The following is a 14,298-nucleotide window of genomic DNA, read 5'->3' on the forward strand; positions in this document are numbered from 1 at the left end:
TTATGATCATATAACCAATGCATTTTCAAAAGAATATCAATAGATAAAGTATTTCTCAGCTACCAAAAGAAGAAAACTATCAGCTGCTTATCAAATATCTCAAACTTCACTATGCATATAAACAACTGTCTGCAGAGTTAGGGTTAGATCACCCTGTTTTGTCAAAACCCAATTAGATATGGGATAGGTATGATAGGGTATCAAGCTTAACACAAATCTCTCTTCCCTCTGGTATTCTCGGTCTTCTGTGTGGCACAACCATTCTTCAGTTATGTAGAATCAAATGCACATTACTTCATCCAATAATATTCATTCATAATCTTCCAAACTTATTTGCTGAAACCCATAGAAAAACTGACAGCTAACTGCATTCTTGGCTTATCTCGTGTGTATGTGTGTGTGTGTGTGTGTGTGTGTGTGTGTGTGTGTGTGTGTGTGTGCGTGTTTCTACTTCATAACTATCTCTTAAAATTAGGAATCACTAAAGAGATATAATTTTGTGCCTGGTGGAAGTAAGAATAAAGAATAGAGAATAAAATCCTTTAGCTTACAACTGAATGTATGCTCGCATAGAATTTCCCCCACCCATCATTATCCATTTACAGAGCTATGTTGTTGCATAAGTGTGCTTCAGTGAGTGGGTGCTTCAATTGTTATTGTTTAAGTGGTACATTTGCTTCACTTTGGATCCCTGCAATGTTGGAATGAATATAGATGTGGTTATATATTTGAATACAGAAACAGCATTCATGAGAACACTGTGATCTGTTTTTTCTGCCATATTTCACAGTAAGAAGCCTACATAGTAAGTTCCTTAATAGTGCCAAAAAGCCAGGTGACATAAAGAGTCCTCCAATTTGCTTGGTAACAAAGTAGCATGCTCCTTAGGATATCCAACACAGACAGCTAATGTGCTGGCCTAGTACCACTCCAGGAATAACAATCATGATAAATATATTCTAAATTTTGCATTTGGCTTTCATCATGTCCCAGTAGCAACATGTAATATTTCCCCATCCAATTAGCTTCAATTCCCAATAGGAATTTTAGCTGTTCACTTAAATTTCCACCAATTCTGTTTCGCAGGGTGAGACCTGTCAAAGTGTGCCTAGGCTTTCTATTTCATTAATGTATTTAAAACTCATTAAATTTGACTCGAGGACCTTGATGTTATTCTTTATTTTATTTGAAAGGATTATATCTCAAGAATTCTAAAACTTGACACTTTTGTTTAATTCTAAACCACATGAGTTAAAAAAAAAACAGTAATTTGAATGAAATTAGAAGAAAATCTGTCTGGATCTACCCACAATTATTTCACTTTGTGTTTTAAATTCCTGCTGCTCTATTTATGTGAGCCTGAGGCCCAATAATAAATGCTTTCCACTTACAGACAAAATCACTACTCACTGAAACTTTTGCCAAAAAAATCAAAAACAAATGAAAACACTAAACTAATTTTATTAAGATGCATTTCATACATGATACTTTAAATGACCAAATTAAGCCTTTGAGTAAAATTTTAAAACACACCAGTTCTCTATCATGCCCTCCCTTCCTTGAGGCAAAGGGTCTCTACACTTGTGTATTTCAGTGTCTTACAATGGCCTTGTGTTGAAGTTTTGCCTCAGTCTGACAGCTTACACTGTTCCAAGGTCTGTACACTGCCTCTCCCAGAGTCAGAAGGCAGCAGGTCAGTTTCCTCAGGAACAGAGACCTTGTGCTTCTTGGGTCCCAGCCAGAATCTAATTCCTCTGTATATTTTTATCAGCACTTAAGGTAGCCACACCATAGCAAAAAAAGTTGCACTTCATATTATTTTTAATTTTTTAAAATGTATACAATAAATACACCTCACTGTAGTCTCTCATGAAGAAAATGAAGTGTTCTGTCCAAAGAGCATCACCATAAATAAAGACAATTCAAATGTGCATTTAAGTAGAAGTCTGTATTCATTCTGAAGGTGGCATAACAAAGTACTACAGCATTTTGGTTTAATGCAATAAAAATGTATTGTCCATGTGTGGAGGTTGGTCAAAAGTCCAAAATCAAGATTTTGGCAGGACTATGGATCCCTCGGTGATCCCAAGGAGAGAACATCTTTGCAATTCTTGCAGGTCTCAACAGTTTCCTATATTCTTACATTATGGCAGAAAAACTCCAATCTCAACCTCCATCCTGCCATGGCCAACATACCCATGTCTTTGTGTCCTGCTCAGATGTGGTTTGAGTCTTAAGTGTTCCCCACAGGCTTATGTTCTGAACACTTGATCTCCAGTGGTGGCACTGCTTTGGGAGACTATGGAACCTTTAGCAAGTGGTGTGGGATAGCAAAAGTCTGTCCCTGGGGGCCAGGCCTTTGAAAGCAATAGCCAGCCCAAAGTTCCACACTCTCTGTTCTCTGGTTGGCTGCCACATGTTCCCACTGATGCACACAGAACTCTACTACCATGACTTCCCTGCTATGATGGCCTGAAATCTCCTGAAACCATGTGCCAAAATAAATCTTTTGCATAAGGTATTTTTTCTATTGTTGTGAACAGAGTCCATAAACATGGCTTCATAACTATCATTTGTATATATCTTGAAGTGAACTTAATAATTCATTTTCGAAAAGGGTAATGAAAACTAAACTTATCTTTGTTAATATTTTTATGACAGATAGCAGCTTAACTGGCAATGTGCTTGCCATACAAGCATGAAGGCTGAAGTTAGATCCTTTTAGAGTCACTTAATAGAGACAGTCATGTCTGTGTTCACTGACCAGATACTCTAACCTAGACAGTGAACACCAGAGTTGTTCTTTGTCCTCCACACATGCATGCATTTTCCTTCAAACACACACACAAGCATGCATGCATACATGCATGCACACATGCACACACACACACACATGCATACAGTAATTTATCCACCTTTGGAACTGGATGTATAGCACATATATGAGAGAGTGTCCACATAGCAAAGAATCTTCTTTAGTATTTACAATTCTGGCCATGGTCATAAAATTTACATGTGGTCAGAAAGCCTCTCCTCAGATGAGGGTTGCTGTCCCATGACTCAGAATCTATACTCTACGTTACAACAGATATGCCTGTAAGAGCAAAGTAATTTACCTGAATTCCTTTTAGAGATGAAGCACCCATATAAAGAAACACTCCATATAACACTGGCATGGGGATAAACTGTAAAAGAACAATCAGAAAACAGGAAACATTATTTTCTAACACGTGGTCATTCAATTTTGCACTTACTGCAGAGAGAGAAAATGGAAAATTAAAAATATTCTAGAAGCAAGTATAGTATGGAATTGGAAGACATAGTTTCAGACTCCATTTCACCATTTCCTATCTGCATAACATTAAGTGGTTACAGAAGCTGCCTGCCACTTAGTTTCTCAGTGTCTAAAAGAGACAATAATAGTAGTGCAGCTATAAGTGTTAAACCTATCCTGAAAACTATGATTCCTAAGAAATAGTACAATAAATCATTATTGTGCCACAACAAACATGACTATTAGCCACTTTAAAGACAATTTACATTCTATCTTAAAATAGTAAAATATTTGAATGTTACTTTTACAATTTGGTCCTTAATTATGGCAGATATTTGTTAACATGTGGACTGTTTAAATTTCTTTTATTGGGTTATCTCATTTTATCCAGTATCCTATTACTTATATAACAGAAATACAATTTTTCAATGACTAGCTAAATAAGCTATAAAATTCAATAATTCAATTAATATTTGGTATTTAAGCAATCAAAATAGATAATTTATAATGCAGCTAATATGCTGTAATAATATCTATTAGCTTTATATCACAAAACTATCCCTCTTTTATTGCTACTCAAAATTTGATAATTTAAAAAATGTGAAAATTTCTTATATGTAATGAGGATTTACATGTAGTGTTTACATGAGGCCTTTGAAATAAAAAACTGTCTATGTGCCCATGGCATGACCATTGTCTGGTCTGCATCACTGACTTATAGCAAATAACATTCAATCTATAGACTGACAAAATAACAGAACCACTAACCTGGGCTGGACTACAGTGACTTTAGTCACTTGTTACTTGGAAAGTGTGACCTATCCCATAGCTTGAAAATTACAAATCAAAATTGTTACCATCAGGAAGTATAGCAAAAGTATACCTTCAACTACTTAAGGATTCTAAAGCACAGGATAAAATTTCATTCACTCTTGGTGAAGGAGAATTATGTATTTTTTTTAAAGTCATTTTATCTCATGCCATGTAATATTTGAAATTTTATGTCCATATTAAAATGCTACCTTAAACATATTTATTCTTTCATTAGGGATAATTTCATTACCTTCAGAATACTGGTCATAAAAACCGATGAACCCATAAGAATAAAAATCATGAGCCCAGTCACCCGCTGTTCTCTGATGCCAAGGAATTTGGGTTGTTCTCCTGGGGCAGAACATTCTGATTCCAGCTTCAGGCTATTGACATGAGTGATGGAGAGGACTGTGGCAGCCACAAACCATGGCAGGCCCATAATGGAGCACACCCCCAGCATGATGGCCACCATTAACAGATCCAGGTGATAGCCACAACCTTTCTGTTAGAGAAACAAAGGAAAAGAAGGAACTGTGTCAGGAACACAGTTATCGATGACTTGGTTGTGAATATACACCACTTCCTGCTCATACTGAGAGTCCCTCCATAGCAGATGCCCTGGAACTGAGCCCCTTAGTACTGGTTCCAGTAGTCCTCTCCCATTTCAGTGGGTGATGTTTTACAGGAAAGAATAATATCATAGAGCCTAATCTACCTCATTTATTCTGTTATATCTCAGTACATTGTGACCTTATTTCTCATTCTGTTCCCCTCTCAACAGTCCAATAATCCAGTCATCCCTTGAAATAACAGTGTTTGGTGTTTTCTGCCTCCTCTGTAATTCTACTCTACTACTGCGATGCTGCACTTTAGTGCAGGCAGGAAACCAAGTGAGGAAAAGTTGGTGCCCGGGTGATCAGAGACTGCTCTCTTGACAAGCTGATTGGATTAGATCTCGAGGAGAGAACTCAAAAGATACCTAACAGCACTGTTGGTCCCTCTGTAGCTATATAAAGTGTAAAAACCCCAGAGGTAGCAAAAGTCTTGATTTATGTTGTGTTCTAGTTCTTATTTTTATTATTTTCAGTACTACTTCATGAAAGCCCGTGTAATATAGTTCTGGAAATGCATTGCTGGGGTCAGGTGATGGCAAGGCAAGCACAGGTTCTCAGTGTATATGCTGTGGCTGCTAGCTTAGTGTTTTTGTGGAACTCCTAACAGACGTATCAAGTGTGTCTCTGACTCTTTTGCCAGGTCTTAGGACTATTTTACTCCCATTGGGTTTCCTTGTTCAGCTTTGATATACGGGCTTTTGCCTTTTCTTATTGTATCTTGTTTTATCTAGTTTGGATGTTGTCTCTTGGAGGCTTATTCTTTTCTGAAGTAGAAACAGAGGAGGCGAGGATCTAGGGGAGAGAAGATGTGGGAGGTGCCAGGGAAGCATGGAGGGAGGGAAAACTGGTCAAATATATGAGAGAAAAAACTATTTCAATAAAAAATTAAATACAATAAAAATAAATCTCAGGACTTTCCTATCTGAGAGAAGTTGATAACAATAATAAAAGCATCTCATTAATTGTGATCTAATTCTAGAAGTCATTGAGAGTAATGTGCACTGTATCATAAACACCAAGTGCATGATAGGTTCTATTACAATAAAACTAAGTTTATTAAGGACAGATAGCATCAAATCATTTCTCAGTATTTTCCAGTTTCTTAGCATAATTATTAACACAAACAACAGAAGTTACATATTGTTTTTTTTCTTTCATACAGTGTCTTATTATATGGCTTAAGTGTCCTGTAATTCATTACTTTATATAGACCAGCCTGGCCTTGAACTCATGGGAAATCCTTCTCCTTAGTGCAATGACTTTCATAAGGAAGCATGTATTCTTGAAACACATCTTAAAATTCAATATGATTATTGTAATTGTAGAATAAATAGAGTAGATTTGGCTGGATAAAGAGGATAAAGTATCAGCGGAGATCCACAAAATGGGAAATCACCCTGGTGTCAACATAACCAAATAAGCATAAGAAAAAGCCTTTGGCAAAACATTTTATAAACTATAGTTTCATAGCATAAAACTCAAGCCCTTGAAAAGCAATGTTTGAAACTGTTACAAGTGTGTTTTGTCCTAGGGACTGCAAATTAGAATATGAATTAGAATCTTCACAAATTGCTGCATCTGAGGAGAGTCAATGAAATTGTGCTGCTGGAATATTTTAGAGTCGCGATCCTAACAAAAGTGAATAGGTACTATGAGAGGTGCAGGGGCCACAAAATAAATAAATAAGGAGAAGATATGACAGAGCTATTAATAGCTGAAAGATTTTTAATTTTTTTTATTATTTTAGTAGATTCTGGACTTTCTAAGCATCCACATTCACTAAATTTACTAATATGAAGAAAGTCTTCCTCATAACAATCATTTCCTATAGCTCTTCTTAGTTTTTAAAAATATGATATAAACATAAACAGTGGAATTTTGTGTTTCTGGAAATGGTCAAGATAATTATGTCAGAGAAAATAATTTTGTCTTTAAAATGAATACGTGATTTCCCTTAATTATACTGTACAATAAGAATAATTTCACCTAATGGAAATAAAGCAGTTCTGACATTTCCACTCATTAATCAGCATCCTACTTGCCTTCTTTAAAAAATGTTTTAAAAACTTGTTCACTGCAAACAAATTATTAGCTGATTAGGCATGCCAGCCAAAAGGAAGTATCCCTTTGTCAGACAGAGAACTCTGCACCTTGTAACATATTTCTGTACTGATTTTTTTCTTCAAAAATAAAGACAGAACTGTAGCTTTTATTCTCACATTTATCCTTGAATCATGGGAAATGGACATATGGGAGGGAAAGGGAGCATAGCAACAGGTGATGCTACACCAGACCCCACTAAAACCAACATGCAGCAAGACAAGAGGCCAGCCAAGAGGACCATCTGATACCCAGATGCCACCGCTGAAAAAAAATCATTTCAAAGCTTGGCAGCGATTTCCTGCATCTGTCAAGTTAACCACATAAAAGACTATAGATTGACATGAAGAACCAGGCTGACAAAGAGGGCAAAAAAGAACATATCAAATGCCATAATCATCAAGGGAATGTGGTGCCAAATGAATGTTGCAAACGCATTCATTTACTCTAGTGATCTGGGATTGTATTGCTGTTTATTAAAAATGATGTCAAAAGAAGCCTGAACTGTCTACAGAAACATGTAGAAAATCCCAGAGCTGTATCTTAACAGAAACTTTCTTTTCTACAAAATAATGTCTCTCTTTATTTTCACTTTACAGAGCATGCTCTAAACAAAACCAAGCTTTTGTTTTTAATGCCTTTAAAAATGATTCAGTTAACCCATGCCCCCAACTCTAAAAGGAAAAACAATGCTAGAATATGGATTTAATTGTGCATCAATGTAATACATGATAATTTTCCTGGCCATATTTTGATATTTGTAGCTGGTGTCATGCTTGCATGACACAGAGGAAGCCAGTGGATTGATTTTAAGGTTTGCTAATTTTATGCTCCTTCATTCTCAGGTACAGTAACTTACTTACCCAATGAGCAGGGTTTTAGTACCTGTAGCTCAACACTTTATTGTGTACTTACTACCAAAGATTGTTATAAAAACATTTTCTTGTCGTCATGAAAAATATCATGCAATAGAGAATGAGTAGTTCTGGCAATGAGGCGAGGAAAAGTCAAAAGGGTCTATAATACATTTGAAAGAGACAGAAAATGACATGAATTCTGAGGTGACCCAAAGATATGATTGTACACTCAGTTACACACTGTGAAGACCACAAAGTGCCTCACAGAACAATTCCAAACAATGTTGCAACCACAGCGACAAAGCACCTTCAAATAAAAAAAGATAATCAAATCTCGATAGCTTGTGGTTTGGGGTTACATTCGGGAAATGTCTTTTCATGAACATGAAGCTCAAGCTGAAGCCAAAAACTTTGAAAAAAGTTTCAGTGTAGCAACAGGCAGGTTGAACAGTTATGGAATACACTCTTACTCTTAGTAAGCAGTGTTCTAAGGTTATATTTTTGTAATTAGAAGGAATATCAGCAACAGTAGATTATATTATAGTGGAACTTAATAGGAGAAAAAGGATACATGTAGAAAATAAGCTTTTACTGTTGTTAAATTATGACTAGACTGGAGAGAACCTGCTTTGAAAATATCTGTATCAAACATGAGTGCAGAGTACTCAGACTGCAGTGGTCAAGGGCAGACTGACTACTGGTAGAGTATAGCACAATGTGATGGGTCTAGTCTGTTCCATGGTGACTTTAAAATTTAAATTTTAGAAGTTAAATCTATACTGATTTATTTGTGTAACAAAAGAGATAATGTAATATAGCCTTGTGTTTACTTCAGGGACAAATATTAAAAGATTTAGTTCTTCATTCCCTTCTATGCATTCAAGTACTTTGAAGGACCCCTTAAAGAAAGTTTCACTGTATGCTAGCAATACTGTCCTCAGTGCAAAGGAGGACACTGGTGGATCTATTTGGAACTTTGCAAGAGTTGTAAATGTTAAGCACTTATGTACCTGCATGAAGAACAAGGAGCAAGAATAAGGGCCTGTGGTCCACAAAACTGACTAGCCTGGAAGGAGAACAGAATAAGGATGTACAGGTCCTATTTTACAAGGTTTGATTTTTAAAAAATTTTACTTAAATATAATCCCTTCATTCCTCCCTCTTTTCCTGGTCCCAAACTCTCCCATGTACCCTCTTCAGCATCTGCTATGTCCCCCACCTCCCTCTCGGATTCATGGTCTCTTTTTATCATTGTTACATATATAACACACACACGCATGCACACACACACACATACACACACACACACACACACACACTCACTCATACTCAAATGCATAAATATGTAAATATAACTTGATGATCATTTGGTACTGGATAACCAATTGGGGGCCCATGGGAGAGACTAATTCTCCCTCTCTTTCTTTGTCTAATAGTGGATCTGGTGAGATTCCCCCCTTTCATCTCAACACGTATACTCAACTACCTTGTTGAGATTTCACAGGTAGATTCCCTATCTCATGGCAGACTTCCTGTTCCTCTGGCTCTTACTGTCTTCTGCCCCACTCCTTTACTTGTTCTGATTATATTTAACCATTCAATATTTTATTGATTTAACATTTACATACATGATAATACTTATATTGCATACAAATTGAGTGATCATGCAAACCTTTATTATAGTTACAAAACAGCAGGCCAGAATACATTAAATAAAATCTATTTGTTTAAAAAAGTTATTAGAAATTTACAATAATGCTCAAAGATGTCACTTGCAGTCTATTGTACTTATGGCCAAGGTCTTCCTTTGTTTTAGGCATTACAAGCAAATACTATTTTTAAATGATACAATTCAGTGAAACATACCTGAAGACATGGTCCTTTATAATAATGAACATACTTGCTGTCAAATAAAGGGAAGAATAATCCTAGACATAGGCAGGTTGGTAAATAAAAATGTACTTCATCAGAATTGATTATTTCATTAAATCAATTACATGCTAAGTCAGAACTGGTTTTCCCCCCTAAAAGTAAGGTTTCAGACTCTGGAGGCTAGTCAATTGTTGCAAAAATTTTCATACTGCTGTAACGCAAAGTGTCCTGGAAAACAATAAAAACTACAAACCTGGAAATAGTATTTTATACTGAACAAATGAATACTCAATACAGCCAAAAATCTGTGGCCACCAATTCCTATCAGCTAAATGAGAATTATTTATATTATAAACAATGTTAAAACACACCTTTAGCTTATGCTCTTTTCTGTTGATGATGACAGCTGTGATCTGCTGGTCCATGAAAATCAGAATTGTACAAAGCAAAGCTGGGATAATAGCAGCTATAATTGTCCACCATGGGTTTGGACCTAACGGTGTCACAAACCAGCCACGGTCATCTCGTGTAGGCTGAGAAAAAAGTTAATCACATACATTACTACCTACATTTAAAATTGAACACTGAATACTATTTTAGAAACTAGATAATAGATAAATAAGACAGAACATTCTTTTAGTTTAGAATCACAAGAAGACACACAAACAGACTGTTTTGATATAATATAGTAACTTCTGTAGGTATGTATACAGGCAACTGCATGAAAATTAAACAGAATACAAACCAGAACCTCAATCACATCAGAAGCTCAGAAAAAAAGGTTCAAAATATGTCTGATGCTGGAACTGTGACCCAGGGGAAATCATTATGATAGCAAAAATCCTATGATTAAGTTCCTAGCTCTGTTTGACAGATGAGAAAACAGGCTGAGACAGTAGGTTCTTGGCTTCAAGGTCATGCCCTTCCTTTGTAATGTGGTTGGCATTCTCACCCGAAACCTGTTTTATCTGAATTTCAAACCCCATTCACTCTATAGTTTTGCCTCAAAATTATGCATGTTCCTGGGTTTCAGAATGATTCCTTGGGATTAGGCATGTTGTAAAGTGCATACATATTCCAACTGTATATAATGCTGAAGCAGACTTCAGGTGTCATTTCCATGATTCCCTTTTACTTCTTATTCTAGTAATGTATATTGCTCATGCTCTCAGAAAATCTCATGTGCTGGGGTCACAGATATCATCTACATGAAGATTTAGACACAGAGAGATAGAAAAGTAGATAGATGTTAAATGATGATTATGTTCACCTTGAAAACACTTGGTACTTGTAGTTTTGGCGATGGAATTCCAATGGCATAGTCAATTAAAACCATACACAGAATTGTAAGAAAAACTGCAAAATCACTCACTATGGATCGAACCTAAAAATAATGAAAATGCTGTTACTTGAGGAGGCTATAATAACAATGAATATTCAGAAGCAGTCTCAAATTGTACTTTATAAATGCTGTGACATAATTCTGTGATGTTACATTGTATGCACATAAAGTATTATCACTAGCTATGCTAGAATACATATTTCTGTTCCTCATCCACACTTTTCATAATAAAGATTTATTGAACTGAAATAATGGTGGTCATTTTCTTCTTAATATTTATTTAAATCATTTATTTCAATCCCAACTATGTGAAAATTTAGAACACAGGTTGTGGTCATCTGGCCTGAATCTGATGAATTTTAGGACTCTTTCATAAAAGTTACATTTTAATATTAAGAATCTAAAGAATCATTAAATAAAATTACCTATTTTAATTACTTTACTTAAAGCATGACAATTAATAATATACAAGAACAGTATGGGCAAGTTTTAAATTTTCTTTTATTTAAAATGAATTCTATGTAAACCAGTTTTTGAACCATTTTTCAATGTAGAAAGCCATTGTGTAGGGCATACAGTACATGGCATACACATGCAAGTTAGAAAATAACCTCTTTAGATAATAGCCCTCAGACAATTTCTTAATGGCATGGAACTTCACCAAGTAGGCCAGGTTAAAGGCACAGACACATGCAGGGTCCACCATTCTCACTGTCTTTGGGATTTTTTTTTTTTACATGTGTTCTAGGGCTCTGGATTCAGGATCTCATACTTATAAGACAAGCACTGCACTGACTGAAACATCTTTCAGGTTCTAGAAGGACACACTTGAGTAATTATCCTGAAGCATTTATCAACAATATTTGCTTTTTATGTTTTTGCTTTTGCAACATACACAAAATATTTAGGATTAAGGTTCCAACATATAGAGACTAATTCAGTATTAATCAGCTTACTCTGGGATGGAAGAAATTAATCTGTCATCTTAGCAAAGGCGAAGGTGACAGAAAAAGCAACTCTCTGGGAAGGGACTCTTCTTGACACACGTGCCAAGGTAGAATGTTTTTGACATGTATACCCCAACCTGTAGATGCTTGCTTCCTTGATTTTGTTTCCGGTCTCAGCCTCTGTTGCTTTTGGTGGTAGAATCAGACATCATAGTTCTTACTTTGCAGTGTTAAATGTTGAAACAACCCTGAACAATAAAGGAACTTCCAGAGGCATCACCATCCCTGACTTCAAGCTCTATTACAGAGCTATCTAATACCATGCACAAAATTTAAGTCCAAATGGATCAAAGACCTCAACATAATCCACCTACACTGAACCTCTTAGAAGAGAAAGTGGGAGGTACACTTGAATGAATTGGTACAAGAGACCACATCCCGAATATAACACCAGTAGACACTGAGATCGACAATTAATAAATGGAACCTCCTCAAACTGAGAAGTTTCTGTAAGGCAAAGGACACAGTCAACAAAACAAAACAGCAGCACACAGAATGGGAAAAGATATTCACCAACCCCACATCTGACAAAGGGCTGATCTCCAAAATATACAAAGAACTCAAAAAGCTAGTCACCAAAACACCAAATAATCCAATTAAAAAGTGGACTATGGAACTAAATAGAGAATTTTCAATTAGAGGAATCTAAGATGGCTGAAAGACACTTAAGAAAGTGCTCAACATCCTTAGCCATCAGGGAAATGCAAATCAAAACAACTCTGAGATACCATGTTTCTTCTGTCATAATGGCTAAAATCAAAAACACCAAAGATAGTTTTTGCGGGAGAGGATGTGGAGAGAGGGGAGCACTCCTCCACTGCTGGTGGGAGTGCAAACTTGTACAGCCACTTTGGAAATCAGTATGGCGGTTCCTCAGGAAAATGGGAATCAGTCTACCACAATATCCAGCAATTCCACTCTTAAGCATAAACCCAAAAGATGCACATTCATGCAACGAAGACATCTGTTCAACTATATTCATAGCAGCATTATTTGTAATAGCTAGAATCTGGAAGCAATCTAGATGCTCCTCAATTGAAGAATGAATGAAGAAGATGTGGTACATTTACAAAATGGAATACTACTCAGTGGAAACAACCAATGGAATTTGAAATTTGCAGGCAAATGGGTGGAACTGGAAGAAATCATCCTGAGTGAAGTAACCCAGTCACAAAAAGAGGAACATGGTATGTACTCACTCATATATGGATTTTAGACATAGAGCAAAGGATCACCAACTTACATTCCACACCACCAGAGAAGCTAGGAAACAAGAAAGATCCTAAGAGAGACTTACATGGTCCCCCCATAGAAAGGGAAAGGGACAAGATCTCCTGAGCAAATTGGGAGCATGGGGGGAGAAGAGAGGGAGTTAGGAGGAAGAGAAGGGGAGGAGGGGAGAGAAGAACACAGGGAGCAGGAAGACTGAGCCAGGGCAAGAATAGAGGAGAACAAGAAAAGAAATACCATTTAGAGAGAGCCATTATGGGTTTAACGGGAAATCTGGCACTAGGGAAATGTCCAGAGACCTACAAGGATGACCCCAACTAACAATCTAAACAATACTGGAGAGACTACATTAAATGCCCTTCCGTGATAGTAAGATTGATGACTACCCTATATGCCATCCTAGAGCCTTCATCTAGTAGCTGATGGAAACAGAAGCAGACACCTACAGCTAAACACTGAGCCAAACTCCTGGAATCCAGTTACAAAGACGGAGGAATGATGAGCAAAGGGGTCAAGATGAGTCTGGACAAACCCCACAGAAACAGCTGACCTGAACAAGGGGGAGCTCATGGATCCCCAGACTGATAGCTGGGACACTGGAACAGGACCAGCCCAGACCCCTTGAATGTGGGTCTCAGTTAGGAGGTCTGGGCAGTCTATGGGACCTCTGCCAGTTGAACCAGGAAGTATCCCTAGTGCATGAATGGACTTTGGGAGCCCATTCCCCATGGAGTGACACTCCCTTAGCCTAGAGACTTGGGGGAAGGCCTAGGCCCTATCCCAAATAACTTGACAGTTTTTGATGATCCCTCATGGAAAGCCCCAACCTCCCAGGGGAGTGGATGGGGGGGTCTGTGGGAGGAATGGGAGAATGGGAGGGAGAGGGAACTGGGATTGATATATAAAATAAGAAAAATTATTAAATAAAAAAATTTTAAAAAATGTTGAACTCAACTGATTCTCTGTCTACTTCCCAAATACGCAGATACAAGCATGCTGGGTTAGAGGAAATGATTCACACTTTTGAAACAAGAGAGAGAAATAATGTTTCTAATGAGCATTGCAGGACTTCTCAACAAAGGCAATGGTTCTGTGGTTAGTGACCCCCTTTGTGCATCAAAAGACCCTTTCAGAGGTTTGCCTATGGCCATTAGAAAATACAGATATTTACATTATAATTTATAACAGT

General features: G+C 36.9%; 1 protein-coding gene across 1 annotated transcript in view; it reads right to left on the bottom strand.

The window, feature by feature from the left end:
• Positions 1-14,298, bottom strand: part of Slc4a10 (solute carrier family 4 member 10) — a 246,997-nt gene that overhangs the window by 22,754 nt on the left and 209,945 nt on the right. The window contains exons 18-21 of the mRNA XM_051184581.1: positions 10,801-10,914; positions 9,902-10,063; positions 4,338-4,589; positions 3,117-3,185 (exon numbers count right to left, since the gene is read on the bottom strand). Coding sequence (XP_051040538.1) covers positions 3,117-3,185; positions 4,338-4,589; positions 9,902-10,063; positions 10,801-10,914 — 597 coding nt within the window. The remainder of the gene's footprint in view (positions 1-3,116; positions 3,186-4,337; positions 4,590-9,901; positions 10,064-10,800; positions 10,915-14,298) is intronic.

This window comes from Phodopus roborovskii, unplaced genomic scaffold (genome assembly GCF_943737965.1).
Source record: "Phodopus roborovskii unplaced genomic scaffold, PHOROB, whole genome shotgun sequence".
Taxonomy (NCBI): Eukaryota; Metazoa; Chordata; class Mammalia; order Rodentia; family Cricetidae; genus Phodopus; species Phodopus roborovskii.